Source organism: Rhineura floridana, chromosome 5, assembly GCF_030035675.1.
Source record: "Rhineura floridana isolate rRhiFlo1 chromosome 5, rRhiFlo1.hap2, whole genome shotgun sequence".
Lineage (NCBI taxonomy): Eukaryota > Metazoa > Chordata > Lepidosauria > Squamata > Rhineuridae > Rhineura > Rhineura floridana.
Window position 1 is genome coordinate 185,240,602 of NC_084484.1, and position 21,384 is coordinate 185,261,985.

At 47.0% G+C, this 21,384-nt stretch overlaps 1 protein-coding gene across 2 annotated transcripts in view; it reads right to left on the reverse strand.

Moving 5' to 3' along the window:
- Nucleotides 1–21,384, reverse strand: part of PDE2A (phosphodiesterase 2A) — a 340,214-nt gene that overhangs the window by 18,949 nt on the left and 299,881 nt on the right. For both annotated transcript variants that reach the window (XM_061629143.1, XM_061629145.1), the window contains exons 14-21: nt 19,527–19,566; nt 18,666–18,729; nt 15,512–15,590; nt 11,876–12,053; nt 9,336–9,448; nt 7,561–7,638; nt 2,199–2,321; nt 1,294–1,364 (exon numbers count right to left, since the gene is read on the reverse strand). In XM_061629143.1, the coding sequence (XP_061485127.1) occupies nt 1,294–1,364; nt 2,199–2,321; nt 7,561–7,638; nt 9,336–9,448; nt 11,876–12,053; nt 15,512–15,590; nt 18,666–18,729; nt 19,527–19,566 (746 nt within the window). The remainder of the gene's footprint in view (nt 1–1,293; nt 1,365–2,198; nt 2,322–7,560; nt 7,639–9,335; nt 9,449–11,875; nt 12,054–15,511; nt 15,591–18,665; nt 18,730–19,526; nt 19,567–21,384) is intronic.

Genomic DNA, 21,384 nt, shown 5'->3' on the forward strand with positions numbered 1-21,384 from the left:
ATCTGACACACCCTATTTTGGTAGTACATAAGTTTGCATGAGAAAAGTTAAATTAAAATGAATGATTTATAATGATTTGCACAGTTGGGTGTAGGTCTAAAACTGCTGCAACTAAGACTCTAGCCACATTATACTCTTCAAAACTGAAATGGAACCAGCTTGAAATAGGGTTGCCAGGTCCATGGCCTAAGACTGATCCTGCATCTTTAGGAGAAGAGAAAGTCAGCCAAGTGCAGGTGTTCTTGCAACTCTGTCATGGGAAAAACCACAAGGTGGAATTCTCCCTTCCCCCTGCACAACTTTTAAAGATACAGAAGACCTCTTGGTTGCCAGGCCCGGCCTCCAAGAGGATCTTTAAAAGTTGTGCAGGGGGAAGGGAGAATTCCACCTTGTGGTTTTTCCCATGACAGAGTTGCAAGAACACCTGCACTTGGCTGACTTTCTCTTCTCCTAAAGATACAGGATCAGTCTCAGGCCATGGACCTGGCAACCCTAAATTGCACATGGCACACCGTGGTCTGTCCTCCATCCAGACAACCAAAAACGCTTGACCAGGGGAGGGGAGGAAGGACGGTGAGGGGCGTGGTCTAGAGGGAGTTCCAAGGCTAGGCAGGGGGGCCTGGAGGTTCCCCACTCCGGCTATAAACTCAAGCACATTTTAAATGGCACTTTGTCAGCACTCTCTTAGGCCCCGTTTGTGCTATACATTTCTAGCCGAAGTGTAATACCACTTTAACAGTCATGGCTTCCCCCAAAGCATCCTGGGAACTGTGCTCTGTGAAGGATGCTGAGAGCTGTTAGGAGACACACACACCCCCGTTCTGTTTAAGTAGTATGATACTGCTGTAAATGTACAGTGCAGACGAGGCTCTAGTTTGGAGATGGCTTCGAGTTGGCAAGGGTGAGGCTTGTTGATTGTCTGCATCTGCACTGCGGGCTCTCTGAGCACTTTGGCAACCCAGCAGCCAAGTTAAGCCCCAGCCTCCCTCCCAATGCTGGGATGCGGAGTGGAGGGGTGGATATTATCATCACACACCTCCCTGGATAGATTCTTGCTCGTTCCGCAGTTCCAAGGTTGTGTGGAAGGGTGGGGTGGCCATCCTGCTTGCCAAGAGGCAGCAGTGCACTTGCTGTTGCAAATAAAATGGTCTCTCCTCACCACCAACCCCCGCTCTTCCTCTTCATAACTTTGTTCTCAACATTTGAAAATGGTTCTGTGGCTCGGTCGTAGTGGTGCAGGATGCGTGCGCCAGTGGAAGGGAGAGGGAGAAGACAGCCATCTTTACTTCCTACCTGACAAGTGTCTGGCGGTCAATTTTGTAGTTGCTGATGAAGTTCATGTCCTGCAACATGCTCAGAATGGCCTGTGGGGAAGAGAAAGAGAGAGAGAGAGAAGTTTTGGAATACTACAACTCTCATCCAGGGCTGGCGCCAGGTATGCCAGGGCCCTTGGGCACCAGCTTGCCCTGGGCCCCGGCACACGTACGTATGCACGCATGCTCCACCTACCTACATTTCCCTTGGCGAATGCTGCCTGCGCTGCGCGCACATGCCTGCCATCAACCTAAGGGGCTGATGCCTCTGCTGTCATCTTGGTTGATGGCAGGCATGCGTGCGCAGCACAACCAGCATTTATGTCAAGGAAGAGGTAGGTGGTGCAGGTAGATGGGGCATGCAGGTGGGCATCGTGGGCCTGCCTGGCAGTAGGAGGGGTGCCCGGGAGCTCCCTCTCACGATCCACAGCAGGGTCGGGAACCGACACTGCCACAGATCGCGGAAGGGAGCCCTACCCACCCACCCTAAAGAGGGGCCCTTCAGGGGCCCTCAGCCAGGGCCCGACCTAGCTGCCCTCTGGCACTGGCCCTCCTCCCATCATTCCCAGCCAGCATGGAGAGCCCCCCCACTCGCTGGAGAAGGCTGTGCTAACAAATGTTTGAACATCGTGTTGCCAAAGAGGGCAGATCCTGGGGAGAGGTGCACCTTCAGCTCAGCTCCTCCCAAGCTGTTTAGAGCTTTACAAGTCCAAATCAAAACCTTAAACCTGGCCCGGCAGCATACTGGCAGCCAATGCAACTCCTTTAGAACTATGGTAATTTCAGCATCGTAGGGTGTTTAGATATGAAGAGGGATTTCCATGCTCGTGAGCCAAGGGAACCTTGCCACATGATTCTAACAGGAGGGGACTGATTGGTGCTCACCATAGATGTGTCATCCTCTGGAAGAGAACGCGGTGTGTATATGAATTTGGCAAAGTCTGAGTCAATGACCAAAACTGACTTGATTCCTTCATTGAGAAGCTTGGTGTATTCATCATCCGAAACCTGGAAGAGAATGCAGTACTTAGCTTTTAAAGGGAATGCTTTAAGAAAGATGCAGACAAACTGGAACAGGTTCAGGAGAGGACAACAAGGATGATCAGGGACTGGAAACAAAGCCCTATGAGGAGAGACTGAAAGAACTGGGCATGTTTAGCCTGGAGAAGAGAAGACTGAGGGGAGACATGACAGCACTCTTCAAGTACATGAAAGGTTGTCACACAGAGGAGAGCCGGGATCTCTTCTTGATTGTCCCAGAGTGCAGGACACGGAATAATGGGCTCAAGTTACGGGAAACCAGATTTCAACTGATCATCAGGAAACAACTTCCTAACTGTTACAGCAGTATGACAATGGAACTAATGACTTGGGGAGGTGGTGGGCTCTCCAACCCTGGAGGCATTCAAGAGGCAGCTGTTGGGGATGCTTTAAGTTGAATTCCTGAGTTGAGCAAGGGGTTGGACTTGATGGCCTTGTAGGCCCCTTCCAACTCTATGATTCTATGAAAAATAACTGGAGCCGTGATGGCAATGATGATGGTGGTGGTAAGTTATTTTGGGATGGAGAAGCCCAATGATCAAGATTTACCTGCAAACTGGCCAGTTTACCTGCTTTAAATTGAGCTGCCCATAGTGCCTATCTCACCCACTGTTAGTATGTTAACTGCTTAACACAAAAGCTAGCCTGCCCCAACCTGTTGCCCTCCAGATGTTGTTGGACTACAACTCCCATCAGGCCCAGCCAGCATGGCCACCCAACGGTAGCTCAACAACACCTAGAGCGTGCCTGGCTGGCAAAGGCTGGCATAAGCAGAAATAGGAACATGGGAGGCAGAGTCAGTCCGTCTAGCTTGGTATTGCCTACCCTGAAGGGTTTGGGACAGGGATTTCCCTCCAATCTTACCTAGAGATGCCATTGGGGATTGAACCTGGGGCCTTCTGCATGCAAAGGAGAGAGTCTACCACTGAGCTACAATATCGGTATATTGATGGTGGAGATAGCTCAGGTGAAGGCTGCAGCAGATAAAAGACTTCTAACCCCGTGTCATGGTCAGATCACTATCTGATGAATATAGATGTCTCGATGCCACACGCCCTCCGCAGGGGACAAGAACCTATTAGGATGGTCTGCCCCAGACGCCTGATGGAGCCCAAAGGATTCCTGAATGCGCTGGGTGATATGGAGCTGACTGAAGGATGCCCGGTCGAATCCCTGGTGATGGAGTGGAATAAGGAGATCACTAGGGCGGTGGACCGGGTGGCACCGAAACGTCCTCTCCCCCTGAATAGAACTCAGACTGCACCATGGTATACACCACGGTTGCGGGGTCTGAGACAGGAGGTGAGACGACTTGAGCGCCGGTGGCGGAAATCTCGCACTGAAGGCGATCGGACACGGGTTAGAGCAGCAATAGCTGCCTACCAGGTGGCAACAAAGGCAGCAAAGAAAAATTTCTTTGCTGCCTCTATTGCGTCGGCAGAGTGTTGTCCCAGGAGATTGTTCCAAGTGGTCCGAAGCCTGGTCGGTCCAGTTGCTCAGGAACCCATGGAACATTCTAAAATCTCCTGTGATACTTTTGCTAAACACTTTGCCGATAAAATCGAACGTCTGAAGAGCATGCTTCCACTCGCCGTGGAGACAGGAAGTGGGCCAGAGTCGGCCAGTTGCATTCCGGTCTGTTGGGATCGGTTTCAGCCTCTTCTCTCTGAGGAAGTGGACAAGGTGCTCTGTACTGTGAAGCCGACCACCTGTCTGGTTGATCCTTGCCCATCATGGCTCATCATGAGCTGTAAAGAGAGACTGGGCGAAGGGATCAAGGCGGTGGTGAATGCATCCTTGCAAGAGGGTGCAATGCCATCAGCCCTCAAGGAAGCGGTAATAAAGCCCATCTTAAAAAAACCGTCCTTGGATCCCCAAGAGTTAAACAACTTTCGCCCAGTCTCTAATTTACCATTCTTGGGCAAGGTGATTGAGAGGGTGGTGGCTGCGCAGTTACAGACACACTTGGAGGAAACGGATTACTTAGATCCATTCCAATTGGGTTTCAAGACTGGTCATGGAACGGAAACAGCCTTGGTCGCTCTAGTAGATGATATGAGGAGGGCATTGGATAGGGGTGAATACACCTTCCTTGTCCTCCTGGATCTCTCAGCGGCTTTTGATACTGTTGACCACGGTATCCTGTTAAGTCGCCTAGAGGGATTAGGAATTGGAGGCGCTGTTTTGCAGTGGTTCCGTTCCTATCTCTCGGATAGGCAGCAACGGGTGGCATTGGGAGATTTTATTTTTATTTATTTATTTAATTTAATTTATATACCGCCCTAAGCCCAAGGGCTCTCTGGGCGGTGTACATAAAATAAAGCAATCAGGAATATATAAATACAATAAAACAATAGAATCAAACCAACAAAGGTAAACAAAAATAATCAAACAGTAGCAAAATACAACAATACATATAATAATACGCATTAAAATGCCTGGGAATATAAAAAGGTTTTCACCTGGCGCCGAAAAGATAGCAGCGTCGGCGCCAGGCACACCTCATCAGGGAGACCATTCCATAGTTCGGGAGCCACAACCAAAAAGGCCCTATTTCTAGTCACCACCCTCCAAGCTTCTCGATGGGATGGTACTCGGAGGAGGGCCTTAGATGTTGAGCGCAGTGTACGGGTAGTTTCATATTGGGAGAGGCGCTCCACCAAGTATTGCGGTCCCATGCCGTGTAAGGCTTTATAGGTCAAAACCAGCACTTTGAATTTAGCCCGGAAACAAATAGGAAGCCAGTGCAGACGAACCAGAACGGGTGTAATATGAGCGGACCTTCTTGTCCGCGTCAACAATCTGGCCGCTGCATTCTGGACTAACTGTAGTTTCCGAACTGTCTTCAAGGGCAGCCCAACCTAGAGCGCATTGCAGTAGTCCAATCTAGAAGTTACCAGAGCATGAACGACTGAGGCGAGGTCGTCACTGTCCAGATAGGGACGTAGCTGGGCTACCAATCGGAGATGGTAGAAAGCATTCCTTGCCACTGAGGCTACCTCAGTAGATGAGGTTTCAGACCCTTGGCCTCTTCATTGTGGAGTGCCACAGGGTTCTATCCTCTCTCCCATGCTATTCAACATCTATGTGAAACCGCTGGGGGCCATCATTAGGAGTTTGGGCTGCAGTGTCATCAGTATGCAGATGACACTCAGCTCTATCTCTCCTTTAAGTCCTTACCGGAGTTGGCTGTGAACACCATGTCCAAGTGCCTGGAATCCGTAAGTGGATGGATGGGAGAGAATAGGCTGAAGCTGAACCCCGATAAGACTGAGGTGTTGCTCGTGGGAGACAAAAGAAGGTTAGGAATTACTGACCTGGTGCTTAATGGGGTGAATTTACCCCTGAAGGACCAAGTCCGCAGTCTTGGGGTCATTCTTGACTCCCAGCTGTCCATGGAGGCTCAGATTACAGCAGTGAGCCGGGCAGCTTGGTATCAATTACATCTGATACAGAGACTGCGATCCTACCTTCCTGTTCATCTGCTCCCACAAGTGATACATGCCCTGGTCTCCTCTCGCTTAGACTACTGCAATGCGCTCTACGTGGGGTTACCCTTTAACACAGTCCGGAAACTACAGCTGGTACAGAATGCGGCGGCACGCTTGATTAAGCATAGCCGCCGCTGGGATCACATCACCCCAGTGTTATTAGATCTTCACTGGCTACCAGTTGTTTACCGGGCCCAATTCAAGGTATTGGTGTTGACCTTTAAAACCCTTTACGGTTTTGGCCCAGTATATCTGAAGGAATGCCTCCAGAGTCACTGATTGTGCCGCCTGACGAGATCGGCCTCACAAGACCTTCTCTCGGTCCCACCGGTGAAAACAGCTAGGCTGGTGCGGACCAGAGAGAGGGCATTCTCAATTGTGGCCCCCACCCACCTCTCTCCCTCTTGATCTCCGACATGCTCCCTCCTTGTCAAGCTTTCGCCGAGCCTTAAAGACCTGGCTATTCAGGCAGGCATACAAGATTGGGATAGATTAATTCTACGCTATATGAACTGAAGGATGGTTTTTAGCTTAATTTGATTGTTGTTGATATATATATGCACTGTTTTATTTTGTTGTATGTCGCCTAGAGTGTCCCTAACCCTAAAGAGCAGGATGGACAGCAGGTGTGAGCCCTCAGCGTTTGGGCCTTAAGGAGACAGGCCTGCCTCTCTTCTGCCTGACCTTCTGCTGTCTACGTTCTGCAGGTGAGGGGGGAGTATCCTGTTCACTGTCTGTGTCTGGCTGCAGGGCCTCTGCTGTCCCTGGGGTGCTCTGCAGCTGAGGGGCAGAAGGAGCTGGATTCTCAGGAGGCTCCTCCGTGTCTCCTGCTGCTCCTGGGTCTGCTGCTGTTACTCCCGAGTCGTCCTCATCTGAGGAGTCCTCTGACGGGGCCATGACAGTGGATACAGACTCAGTCGTCCTGGCTCAAGGACCGAGGCAGTTGAGTAGTTTGGCAGCTGTATCCACGACTGAGCAGTCCTATTCAGGATCCACTCTGCTCACCCTGTATGGGGAGGGGGCTAGAAAAGTTGCCCTAAACATTGGTGGACTAATGATAGCATTTTGGAAGAAGCAAAGACCACCAGTGTTGAAACAAAGATCCTCCAACATCAACTTTGCTGGACCGGCTATGTTGTTTGAACGCCTGATCACCGTCTTCCAAAGCAGCTACTTTACTTCCAACTTAAGGATGGAAAATGGAACATCGGTGGACAGCAAAAGAGGTTTAAAGATGTTCTTAAAGCTAATCTAAAAAAATGTAACATAAGCATCGAGAACTGGGAAGCCTTGGTCCATGAGCATCCAAATTGGAGTTCGGCCATTATCAAAGGCGCTATGGACTTTGAAAAAGCACGAGTACAGGGCGAAAGGGACAAACGAGCTAAGTGGAAGGCACGTCAAGCAAATCCTCATTGCGACCATCTTCCATTTGGAAACCTATGTCCTCACTGTGGGAGGCTGTGTGGATCCAGAATTGGCCTCCACAGTCACTTACGGACCCACCGTTAAAGACCTTACCCTGGAAGACAATCCAGTCACTTACGGACCCACTGTTAAAGACCTTACCCTGGAAGACAATCTTACTTGGCCACGAGTGATCGCCAATGAATGAATGACCCTGTTCACATGCCCCAAAGTGAAGGAGGACATAGCAGGGCAAAGAAAGGCATTAGCTTTCATTTCTCTCTGTGATGACTGCCAGTCCCCCTTACCTTCATATGGTACATCATCATCTCATTGGCCAGGTGGCTCCGGTACTGGGCTTCACCAACCTTCTTGTAGAGCAGAGACTGGAACAAAGAAAACCAAGGTGATCACAAGCTGAATATGAACAAACAGTGCGATTATGTGGCTGCGAAAAAGGAAAATGCTATATTAGGCTGTATTAACAGAAGTATAGTTTCCAAATCGCATGAAGTACTAGTTCCCCTCTGTTCAGCACTGGTTAGGCCTCATCTTGAATATTGCGTCCAGTTCTGGTCTCCGCACTTCAAGAAGGATACAGACAAACTGGAACAGGTTCAGAGGAGGGCAACAAGGATGATCAGGGGACTGGAAACCAAGCCCTATGAGTGAAAGAACTGGGCATGTTCAGCCTGGAGAAGAGACGATTGAGGGGAGATAGGATAGCACTCTTCAAGTACATGAAAGGTTGTCACTCAGAGGAGGGCCGAGATCTCTTCTCGATCGTCCCAGAGTGCAGGACACGGAATAATGGGCTCAAGTTGCAGGAAGCCAGATTTTGACTGGACATCAGGAAAAACATCCTGTTAGACACATACAACAATGGAACCAATGACCTAGAGAGGTAGTGGGCTCTCCGACACCGGAGGCCTTCAAGAGGCAGCTGGACAACCATCTGTCGGGAATGCTTTGATTTGGATCCCTGCATTGAGCAGGGGTTGGACTTGATGGCCTTACAGGACCCTTCCATCTCTACTGTTCTATGATTCTATATTATTTAATGAAATGGGTTACAGCTGGCCAATGGAAGGGCCCCCACCTGTCTGCCCTCCTCCTGTTTCAAGGCCCTAAGCCACTGGGTGACTCTCTGCACTAGGTTGGGACTGAGCCAAGGGCAGCTTTTATGAGACTTTAATAGCCGAGTCTTCTCAGCAAGCCTTTGCTATGGCTGCAACCGTTTACACAAGTTCCCCAGGCCTGCACCACCACCAGTGACCCATCAAGCTGAATGCAGCTAATCCCCCCCATATTATGGGGCTGCCAAGACGGTGCTTGGCAAGCTGTCTGTTTTTTTTTAGTCCTGGGATGATTTATTGAGCCCTCAGTGGTGTGGGGTGTGTTTGCCTTGACAGGTTGCAAGCACACAGGCCTGATTTTAAGCCAGCCATGTGCTGCAGGGGTGTACTTGGTACCTCACCTTTGTCCGAAGTGTCAGGCCTGGTCTACACCTACGCTGGAATGGAATCTGCAGTGGTAAAGCTGACAGCACCACTTCAGGATGCAGGCGCCTGTGTGTGCCATTTTAGAATGCTGCCCCATGTGAAGAAAGTCTCTGCAAGTCAACACCGGCACTCCAGGGATAAATGGCCTACTTGGTCAGCGGCTGCTTCTTCTGTTTGCAGGGACGGAAATTGGGATTTCTGCATTGAACAGGGGGATGGACTCGATGGCCTTATAAGCCCCTTCCAACTCTACGATTCTAGGATTCTAAGACTGGGGTCACTCTAAGGTGGGGATGTGTGACTTGATCAAAATTCAGTGATCCTCAGCAAAACAGGAATCATTTCCCCTGGAACAAATCTGGGTCGATATGGTCCATTGCAGCCCTCCCCAACGTGGTGCCCTCCAAATGTTTTAGGCTACAATTCCCATCAGCCCCAGCATCATACAGCTGTGCTGGGGGGCGACGATGGGAGTTGCAGTCCAAAACATCTGGAGGGCACCAGGTTGGGGAAGGGTGGTCCACTGTAGCAGGAAGATGCTCAGCTCTACCTGGGCAGGGGAAAACAGCCAAGATGCTTACATGAGCAATGCTGATGCCGCAGTAGATGGAGAAAGCGGTGGCCAGGTCCTCGTCGAACTTGCTGAACCAAGGCCCATTGATTTTATTAACCAACTCAGCCACTCCGATGACCTCTGGGAAAGGCAGAGGGGAAGAAAATGAGTGAGGTACTGTGTTGGTCTGGAGGAGGAAGGAGCACTCTCCACCGCAGTCACTCCAGGGACATCCCCCACACAAAGGACAGGAGGATTTACATGACCCACAGGATCCCTTTCAACTTCCTGATGATATGATTCCCATTGAGCTGCCCTCAGAGTAACATAGGAGCCTGCCTTACAATGAGTCAGGCCAACATCTAGCTCAGTATTGTCTACACTGACTGGCAGCCGCTCTCCAGGCTTCCAGACAGGGGACGTTTCTAGCCCTACCTGGAGGTGCTAAGGATTGAACCTGGGACCTTCTGCATACAAAGCAATTGCTCTACCGCTGAGGTGCAGCCCTTCCCTTCGAAAACTTCACAACCTACACGAGTGGTTGGATGACTGCTTCTAAAACCTGTCATGGCCCACTGCATTGTGGAAAACGAAACTGGGATGTTGAGACCGCCGCACAAATTGGAACAGTCAACATGCCATCAGAGGCCGACTCCCCCTTTTTCTTTCTTTCAAAGGGCACTCTGCTGTGCCTTCCTGGTGACATATCAAAAGTAAGCTGTCCTGCCTTCTTGTGGCCAAATTTACCTGAGAAGAGAAAAAGAAGGGGGGCACCCCAAAATGCTAGAAAAATATATTTTATTGATAATCCAAGTCCAATGCATTTCAGCCTGTGTGTATTTAGGCCTTCGTCAGGGGAACAACAGCTGGTGTGAAGCTTCTTTCCATGAACAAATGCTGTTGTTCCCCTGACGAAGGCCTAAATACACACAGGCTGAAACTCGTTGGGCTTAGATTACCAATAAAATATATTTTTCTAGCATTTTGGGGTGCCCCCCTTCTTTTTCTCTTCTCTGGTTTCAGATGCGAGCCACTTTCAGCTGTTGGCCAAATTTACCCGCAAATAGGTAAGCTGGTGTGCAACCTGAAAACCAGTCAGAACCCTGCTCTTTTTATGACTGTGAAACCTGAATGCGCACATTGCGGTTGGCGCCCTTGTATGGGAAAACAGGGACTGGCAATGGAGGAAATCCATTTCGACAACTCATCCCTGATAGGTTGGCCATCTGGCCTCGAATAAAGGCAATCTGCTCCAGGGGTGGACAGCTTGTACCATCAGGATGTTCTCCCAAACGGTGAATCAAAATCTCTATTCTTGGAATTGGTTGGGGTCCTACCCTCTGGAGAAGGGTCCACTCAGGAACATGAAGGCGGAAGGTAGAAGAGGAAATGGTTGTGGCTCTGAGAGCTGGTAAAGGGATCAGGGAATGTGGTGTGAATGTGGGCGAAAGGATCTCCTGACTCTCTTTAACAGCTGAGGAAGCCTGGAGATGAAAGGAACAGGGGTGCTAGCGAGAGACTGACAAATCTGTCAATTAGTTGCTCCCGATTTCTTATTTCTCCAGTCCTAAAGTTCAGTTCTCCACTTTCCACATCAATTTATATTTTTTTCCACAGAAATTCATCAGTGAATTTCTCCTAATATACACATTTCTGAATGCAATTTTGCTTAATATGCACATTTTTTGCAAAGCGCCATCCCCTAACAGACTGTATTTTTGTACAGTATTTTTACTAATATACACATTTGTATGCACACTTTATCCCCAATATATGCGCATGACTTAGCTGGTGAACTGCTCTGGTTTAAAAAAAAAAATTGTCCTGAACTTCCAGTTGAGGTGGCTTTTCCACCTCCTTCCAAGCAGAAATTACGTTTTATACGAATTTATCCAGTTAGTTTATTGATTATAAGTCACTTTGGGTTCACTTTTGTGAAGAAAAGTGACTAACAAATAAAATAAATAAATAAATACATTTGGAATGTCAAAGGTTGTTGTTGTTATGTGCCTTCAAGTCGATTACGACTTATGGCAACCCTATGAATCGGTGACCTCCAAGAGCATCTGTTATGAACTACCCTGTTTAGATCTTGTAAGTTCAGGTCTGTGGCTTCCTTTGTGGAATAAATCCATCTCTTGTTTGGCCTTCCTCTTTTTCTACTCCCTTGTTTTTCCCAGCATTACTATCTTTTCTAATGAATCATGTCTTCTCATTATGTGTCCATAGTATGATAACCTCAGCATTTGTTTCAAATCGTTACTGGTTTCTGCTAGTAGTATGGTATTGTCTGCATATCTTAAATTATTGATATTTAATTGATATGTCAAAGGATGCTTATATTTTTGGTTCATGTATTGGTTTGGAAAGTGCAAGTTGGGAAGTTCGCCTTTAAATGTGTACTGAAATGAATCCCTCCTGCTCCCCTTTTCCCTTCCTTCGGAGGCGTTGGGCAATCACTCACTGGGTCAGTGTGGAAAGGGACATGTGTCAAGCATTTCACCATGTAGGGCATGTGTGCAGGAGGTATCACCACACACACACTTACACACACACATGCACACTTACCCTGGTTCTCATCCTTGATGGGGAAACACAGGATGTTTCTGGTGCGGAACCCGGTGCTGTCATCCACGCCGCGGTAGAAGAGAGGATGGGAATAGGCGTCCTTGATATTGAGGATCTTCCCTGTCGTTGCCACGTGGCCCGCTATGCCCTGATCTGCCGGAATCCGGATTTCGTAGCTCTGCATCAGAGAAAGGAGTACATAGAAGAACTCTGGTTACTCCATTCATCATGTTTGTGTGTGTGTGTAATTACCCACCACCAGCAAGCTCAAGTAATGAATATTGCATTTGGCAAAGGATTCTTGCCATCTTCAGGGTAACAACGTTGCCAAGTGTTTGAGGGAGGCTTGGTGGGTGGTGACAAGGGAGAAGGCCTTTTCAGTTGTGACTCCCCATCTGTGCAATGTGTTCCCCAGCGAGGTTCGCCGGGCACCTTCACTGACATCTTTTTGGCACCAGCTAAATATATCTTTCCCAGACTTTTGATAGACCAAGATGATATACTATTTATTAGTGTGCTGCCACAAGCTTCCCATGGCTATATGGGGGGTACTTGTTTTTTTAAAAAAATATTTATTGGTATAACATATTTATTTGTATATTTAACAATGCTGTAAGTCACTTAGAAACCTTTGGGTAACAAGCGACTAACAAATCTAAACAACAACAATAATTTGAGACAACCAAGTAAAGTAATCTGAGTAATCTAACAGAAGATAAGCTGGTCTTTTTGCTGACGAACCAGACCCACAGGGTCACCTCTGATTTACAGCATAATCTTACACATGTAAGTATTATTGAACTAAATGGGGCTGACTCCCAGGTAACTGGGGTTAGGATAGCAGCCTTAGTTAGTTTTCTAGTTGTTTCTTAGTCTATTAAAAAAGAATGGGCTGAATTTGATATGATTGATTAACGGGTAGAGATGGAAAGACCTGTTAATTTAGGTTCTCTCATTTTCTCATTTTTCCATTCTTAAATTCAGTTCTCCATGTTTCTGCAGCAATTTGCAATTAAAAAAAATCCTCATGAAAATTCTCCAGTGTTTTAGCGAGAATTTCTCCTAATGAACACATTTTTATAGGCAGTTTTGACTAATGTACAGATTTTTGCAAGCCATTTCTTGTCACAGAATGTATTTTTGCATGCTATTTTCATCCATATATTCATTTTTATGCACCCTTTCCCTTAATCTATGCATTTTTGTAAACACTGTTTGCTGCATCGGAAGATTAGAATAAGTGAATTTCGGAGGATGGCTTTGTTTCAGTTCTCTTATTCTTTTGGCAAGTCTGAATTTGATAGATTCAGCTTGAAATGCAAACTGAAAAGAAATTCTTGACCATCCCTATTCGCAGCATGATTTCCCAAATAGCAAAGGTGGGTGAAGCACACTGGGGGTGGGGTGGGGGTGCACTGCTGACTATGCTGAGAAAATGTTGAGTTGAATTGTAAATGAGTACAGTTCTTTTTTGTACTGCCCATCGCTGCTGTTGTTGTTAAACAAACACACAAACAAATCAATATCAATGTTAAGAATGATAATTGTATTGATATTTCCTTTTGTTTAAATGTTTCCTTTAAAAATGTTAATATTTCCTTAAAAATATCGACATTAATATCAATAATTTTTGCGAGGGAAAAATGGATCATTGAAAGCAGCGGCTAGTAGACAAAGAACAAACTTGCATCGATGCTGTCCTGTTAAGTCAACAGAATGCTTTTGAACCAGAACTGGCCAATGGATCAAATCCCTAATTAACATATATTGCAAGTACATATAAAGCTGCCTTATGCTGAATTGGACGGTTTGTCCATCCACCCCACTACTGTCCACTCTGACTCGGAGCGCCTCTCCAGAGCCTCAGCCAGAGAAAAGCCTTTCCCAGCATGCACCTGGTGCCCGATCCTTTCAGTTGGAGATGTCAGGGACTGAACATGCAAAGCATCTCCCCTACAAGTACAAGACAGGTAGCATAGTTGGTATGACTTCCTTTCCCTTTAATGGAGCAGTGAGAAATTTATTTATTATTTATTTATTTATTTATTTATTAGATTTATTAGTCGCCCATCTGGCTGGTTGTCCAGCCACTCTGGGCGACGTACAAAACAGAACATACAAACACATCAGGACATTAAAATCTAAACAATAAAATAGAACCTAATTCTGTCCTTGTCCAGAGCCTCCTTACTCTTGCCCGGCAACGACAGAGTAGAATTGGTAATGGTGTTAGTGGTGGGCGGCGATGATGTACGGGCTGGGGGCCAGTATGGCCGGGAGCGTGTAGTTCTTTCTAACTCTCTGGAAAGGGGAAGCGCCATTTTTGCGAGGCTGGCTCCTAGATCTTTTGTCTGTGGCGGGGGCTGCCGTGGGGGGAGCTCCTGGCTTGGGAAGTTGTGGCAGCGGTTCTCGAAACTTGCGTTTCTCTCTCCGCAGCTCCCGGCAGTTCTTCCTGCACAACGCCAACGGGGGCTATACTAGAACATGCCGGACGGACGCCCCCGAGCAGGGAACAGCCCCACCGGCTTGAGCTGGGGGTGGAGGCAATCCTCCGGCGCTGCTGCGAGGAGGCTCCGAGCTGGCTCGTCCGCCGCTCCATCCCAGCGCAAAGGCAGTTCTCAGGCATTAGCACTGGCGATGGAGGCGAGGGCGGGCAGCGGCTGCAAATGTTCCGGGGCATTAGGAAGAAAGCTGTTGCAAAATGCAAACCGTTTTTGGCATGTTTCATGATTTATATCCTGCCCTTCCTCCCAGCAGGAGCCCAGGGCGGCAAACAAAAGGACTGAAAACACTTTAAAACATCATAAAAACAGACTTAAACAAATACATTAAAATAAAACATCTTTAAAAACATTTTAAAAAAAGGTTTAAAAACATATTAAAAAGCAATTTCAACACAGACACAGACTGGGATAAGGTCTCTACTTAAAAGGCTTGTTGAAATAGGAATGTCTTCAAACTTGTGGCTCTCCAGAAGTTCCTGGACTCCCCCCATCAGCTCTGGACAGTATGGTCCAATGTCAGGGATGGCGGGACAACATCTGGAGGGCTGCAGGTCCCCACTGCTTCTTTTCTCTTTTATTATTATTATTATTATTATTATTATTATTATTATTATTATTCAATTTATATCCCATCCTTCCTCCAAGCAGGAGCCCAGGGCGGCAAACAAAAGCACTAAAAACATTTAAACATCATAAAAACAAACTTTAAAACACATTAAAACAAAACATCTTCAAAAACGTTACTTAAAAAAAACTATGAAAACATCTAAGATTAAAAAAAATTAAAAAAGAAAGTTTAAGAACATATTAAAAATTCTAACACAGACACAGACTGGGACAAAGTCTCCATTTAAGAGTCTTGTTGAAAGAGGAAGGTCTTCAGTAGGCGCCAAAAAGATAACAGAGATAGTGCCTGTCTAATATTTAAGGGGAGGGAGTTCCACAGAGTAGGTGCCACTACACTAAAGGTCCACTTCCTGTGTTGCCTAAGAGACTCTCACCTGCAGAGCGCAGTGATTGGCTGGGTATATAAGGGAAAGGATGGTCTTTCAGATATCCTGATCCCAAGCCGTATAGGGCTTTGGACACCAAAACTAGAACCTTGAACTTGAATCTTTCCTGTTATTCTTACCTCATCATCCACCACACCCCCATCAAAAACCTTGGCCACCAGTTCATGGCTGCTTCTGTCCAGCAGGAAGACGGAGCAACTGCAAAAGAACACATACACACACACCAAGCAAAGGGGAGGTAAGGACTTCAATAGCAATCATCATCGCCACCTTCATTATCCTTTGGGACAAGGCGCAGGAAACTCAGTTTATTGGCCTCCACGCAGATTAAAATGGGAGATGAGAAATCATGAGATCCCCAGAGCTTCACATTTAGGAAGAAGAAACAGTCAAGCATCATAGGAAGACAGGAAGGTGCCTTGTACTGAGTCAGACCATTGGTCCATCTAGCTCAGTATTGCCAACACTAGCTGGCAGCAGCTCTCCAGGGTTTCACAGGGAGCCTTTCAAAGCCCCACCTGGAGATGGCATTGGGGCTTGAAGACCTTCTGCATGCAAAGCAGGTGCTCTGATACTAGACACGGCCCTTCACCAAATGGGAATGCTCTTGATGATGAAGGAGAAAGCTGGGCTGCGTTCTGACATGGGGCTTATTGCATTTGTTGCACTGATTATAATGGCAGCACTTCTGTCTCAATTCCTAACATTCCTGTTGCGTTATGGAACTGCGTCTTTTTCAAAAATTATTTTTTTATTAATGTCAAAATTATACTATACATGCATATAGCATCAATGTTTTCAGTCCCCCCCTCCCCCCTTATGGGATTGACAGTACACTGAAAAACGAATCCAGTGTTAACCTCACCCTAACCCTTTCACTTTCTATCAGAATTCAGCTCAGGTAAATAGGACCAAGCGATAACTGCCATCTATTCACTAATAAGCATTCTGTTTTCATCTCATTCTGACCTCATTTTCCTTTCAGATGTTCCAGGCAGCATCAGGATAAAACTAAATTGCTCCTCAAATACACCACAGATGCACATAGGCACTCGGGGGAGAATGCTGATTTTCATCATTGTTAATAAAATTGATAAAGGGCACCCAAATCCTAACCAAAAATGTCTTTCTTTTTCTGTCCTTTCGCCGCCCTCAGATTTTGCGTAAGCTTCTCCAATAATGCAACCTGCCCAACTCTTTTATACTATAGTTCCAAAGTTACTTGTTTGAACTCTTTCTAATTCTGTGCTGTCAATGTTCTTGCAACTGGAAATAACTGATTCAGCAATTCCTTACATGTTAAGTTTCTATCTATGCCATTAAACGACCCAAAAGTGCCGGTTGTGGGGTAGATCTCTGTTGGTCAGTGACGCAGGTTGTGAGACTCACAGACAAGGTTTTTAGCAGAGAGAGAGAAACCTGAAGCAGAAGGGTTAAGCTGTGAGAACAGAGTTCCAGACAATCAAGGTCAGTGTGGCTGGCTGAGAGTGTGATAAAGTGGGAACTGGCAGGAACTCAGAGTGGGGGGGAAGAAATGTCAATGGAGAGAGATGTGTCTAATGTCTTTGCCTAGTAAAGACTCTTACATGAAACTTGCCTGGCCTGTCTTATTCCTGTTCTAAACGGCTCTTGGATCCATACCACGTCTCACCTACACACGCAGAGCGCAACAGGGGTTATGGGCCCAGATTATAAGGCGTTGTAGCGGGTACGAGAGCTGGTGAAGTGTCCAGTGATTGAACTCCCCTCCTGAAATACTTCCATCCAGAAGGCTTGCACCACTGGGCGATCCCACCACATATGCACATATGTGCCAATTCAATGGCAATTCCTCCAGCCCCTGTTCTGAAAGCCTCCTGGGGGTGAGGTACCATTTATGAATCACCTTCAAGGATTGTTCTTTAACTGCTGGAATAGATTTATAGGGATACTTTATCCACATTGCATCCCAATCCTGCATTTCCACTGTTAAGCCCAGCTCTTGTTCCTTGCATCTTTTTATTTATTTATTATTTGATTTCTATCCCGCCCTGCCTCCCAGCAGGAGCCCAGGATGGCAAACAAAAGCACTAAAAACTTTAAAACATCATAAAAACAGACTTTAAAATACATTAAACAAAGCATCTTTAAAAACATTTTTAAAAGCTTTTTTTGCTGTTATTCCGCCATATCACAATAAATTTCATTCACACTATTAAATTTCTGTTCCTCATGATTCCCCCCCGCCAAAGACGGTGGGAAAGAACTGTATGCCAGCATTGTTGTTGTTATGTGCCTCCAAGTCGATTACGACTTATGACGACCCTATGAATCAGCGACCTCCAACAGCATCCGTCATGAATCACCCTGTTCAGATCTTGTAAGTTCAGGCCTGTGGCTTCCTTTATGGAATCAATCCATCTCTTGTTTGGCCTTCCTCTTTTTCTACTCCCTTCTGTTTTTCCCAGCATTATTGTCTTTTCTAGTGAATCATGTCTTCTCATGGTGTGTCCAAAGTACGATAACCTCAGTTTCATCATTTTAGCTTCTAATGATAGTTCTGGTTTTATTTGTTCTTACACCCAATTATTTGATTTTTTCATGGTCCGTGGAATGCGCAAAGGTCTCCTCCAGCACCACATTTCAAATGAGTTGTTTTTTCTCTTATCTACTTTTTTCACTATCCTGCCTCAAATTTCATCACTTTACTCCAGTGATTTTCTGGGTTAATGGAGTTGCAAACAGATTTTTACTAGAAGTAATTAACAAGGAAAGGAGCACTAAACTTCTACTAGAATCCACTAGATTTCTCGAAGTAGCTTTTACATTGTGTGAAAGATCAAATAAAATGCGGAAATTATCAGGTAAGGAAACATGAGGAAAACAGAATAAACAGCTGTCTGAATGGAGCTCTGTTGTTGCAAAGCTTCCCCTAGCTAGTTTCTGATGCTGCCATAAATTCTGAGCACTTTCCCCCCTCAACGTCTTCTTGTGGTGGGGCCAGGGAAGTCCAAACCCACATCTAAATTCAGTAACGATGTGTGTGACCCCGGCTGGCCCCCCAACACCTACTCAGAGTGGCCTTTCTTGGAGAGCCGGGGTGGGCATTTGCTCTAAATATACTGTCCCATCAGAAGAACTGCTTGGGATCAGTTCATTGGCCAGAGGATCTAGTGTCTCAGGGAGGGGCTTGCTTTCAGGAATGTCAGCCCCGCAGGTTCAAGTTCCACCAGAGCAGGTGGAGGGAAACCCGACAGATGTGTGCATACCACCTTCCCTGCTGGATAGACTCACATTTCGGCATTGCTGAGATTCCGGGCTTCTGTGATGATCTCTTGGAGCAGCACTGACACGTCATCTGCAAGGGTCAGAGGACCAGCCGGTTAGAGGGCCAAAAGGCCACCAAGCAGCTTGTTGAATATATGCATGGGGGGGGGGGAGAGGAAGTGAGATTCCATGACGCATGGCTGAAACGTTATGTTACATTTCTATCCCATCTGCTTCATTAGCTCAGCAAAGGATGACATGTCAGGCTGTGGCGTCTCCAGGGGAAGAGAATTCCAGAGCTCAGAGGATGAACCAAAAAGACAACCAGTCTCTGCAACCCCCTTTCTATTTTATTATTACATTTATATCCCACCTTCTCCTCCAAGAAGCTGAAGGTGGCATGCATATGGTTCTCCCCCTCCCCATGTTACCCTCACAACAAACCTGTGAGGTAGGCTAGGCTGAAAGATTGTGACTGGCCCAAGACTACCCAGTAAGCTCAATGGTTGAGTGCTTGTGGATCCTGACATGGTGCATTGAAAGTGTTCCTAGTTGTGTGGTGGAATACAGAGGTCATTTAGGGAAGTGGGGCTCAGACTTTTTCAGATTTAACTGTGGAACTATTTTGTGGGGATATTGTTCCCATTTTACAGACTGGGGTTGGGTCTAAGAGCGTGACTTTCTCAAGGCTACACAATTCATTCGTGGCAGGGATAAGACCTTTCAGAATCAAGTCCAAACCACAGTGACTCTTGGGGTGTGTGTGTAAAGGCTACCCCATGCCCATATCCCTTCACACAAAGGTCTCTGCATTCCCTCCCGGAGCTGACCCCTGCTAGTCCCTGACCATGCCACTGACACAGCCACCAATGGGCTGAGCGTACCTACCAAGGTGGGTGAACAGATTCTTGGCCACTTGCAAAAGAGCCTATTGGGAGAGAAAAAAAGAGAGATGAAATGTACCCATCTTGCCACTTAATTCGGAAATTAAAGAAGGAGATATGCCTCCCCCGTGCATCCTCATGGCATTGACCTCACAATGCAAGCCTGCAGCTGGAAAGGTAGGTGTGTATTCACTTGATTTATATATTTAGTGTGGATTTCCTGCACTGAGCAGGGGTTGGACTAGATAGATGGTAAGACCCTTCCCCCTGTCCCCAGCTCTATGATTCGGTTTCTAATCTGAGCAAGTCCCATTTCTCTTGACATGATGCTGCAGAGGTAGGAGAAGCTGCACTTGATGGGATTCTCCCTCTGAAAGATATGACTGAAGTGGGTGGGGAACTGGACCCGGCTGGCAAAGCAGATCCTGGTCTCCACAACCCCCCACCCCTCCTGTGGGTTGGCCACAGTGGATGAAGCCGCGTGAGCAAAACAGTGTGCACAGGGCTTCCCAAGTGGCGACGGTCTGCTGATTGTCGCTTTTGGGAAGCCTTGTCTGTGGCGCTTCCCAAGTGCTGATAATCAGCTGATCGCTGCTGCTTGGGAAGTGCTGTGCGAGGAGCTTTGCAGACATCATCAATCACCTGATTGGCGGTGCCTGCAAAGCTGCTTTCATGCAAGCCCTCTCGTTACCTGCCCCACACCTGATGCCATATATGACTTCAGGCAATGGCAGCTGGTGGCTCCATGTCAGTGGGGCAGTGGAATCTGCCCCGGGCTTTAGTCCAAACATTTAAGGAGCTGTCCAAGCTCCTTAGTGAAGAACCTTGGATACCTCCTTGAATGTTGACTAAAACCCGGAGTGGATTCCACGGCCCCATTGACATGGAGCTACTGACTTCAGGTGTAGGGCAGGAGGATCTGGCTTGGCTGAAATGGAACAGGAAGCTGGGAAGCTGCTACCTTGTACCCAGGCAGACTCTGCCCATCTAGCCAAGCACTGGCTTTCCAGGACCTCAGGCAAAGCTCTGAACCCTTCACTTGTCACCTGATCCTTTCTTAACTGGAGATGCCCCTGGGGATTGAAGCTGGGACTGTCTGCATGCAATGCAGGGGCTCTGCCACTGAGCTACAGACGCACTCCTGCATTACATCCATCAACCCACCCACACCAAATCAACTTACACGTGTAGCATTATTAGCAATAAATTAGAACCAGGTAATTGCTTTGCTAGTTTGATCAGGAACTCAGGCCTCCATCCTGCCACAGCTATTTCATTCCCTGCGTTGCTTGCTGGTGCCACAAGAGGGCGCCCAGTGCGCACAGCTAAAACAGAAACACATTTAGCTCTGGAAGCATTTATGGTCTGGCTGCACCCCCCCAAAAGAAGATACTCACCCCCTTTTTGGGGGGAATTAGCAGAAGATGAAGAAATTATTTAATCACCATGAATGGCTTCCAGCTAATCCTTTTGGGGAAATGTGGCAGCGTTTGTCTTACCATCCGCCAAGAATCATGGCACATGTTTGCTTGGCCAAGGAATCCTATTCAACTTCAGCAGGGGCTGGACCCGCCGTCCACCATCCCGCATTCACCCATCTTAAGTTCAGCCTGCAAATTCCTCTTTAACCAAGGCCTCATGAAAATTCACCAACATTTTAGTGCAAAATTCTCCTAATTTAATTTGTGTGCAAATACACATTTTCCTAATGTGCATATATATTATTTTTTCCTAATATACACATTTTTACAAAGCAACTTTTCCTAACATAATGCACTTTTGCATGCTGTTTCCACAAGCAGATGCATTTTTACTGACACTTTATCCCAGTATATGCATTTGCCGCCTTGGGCTCCTACTGG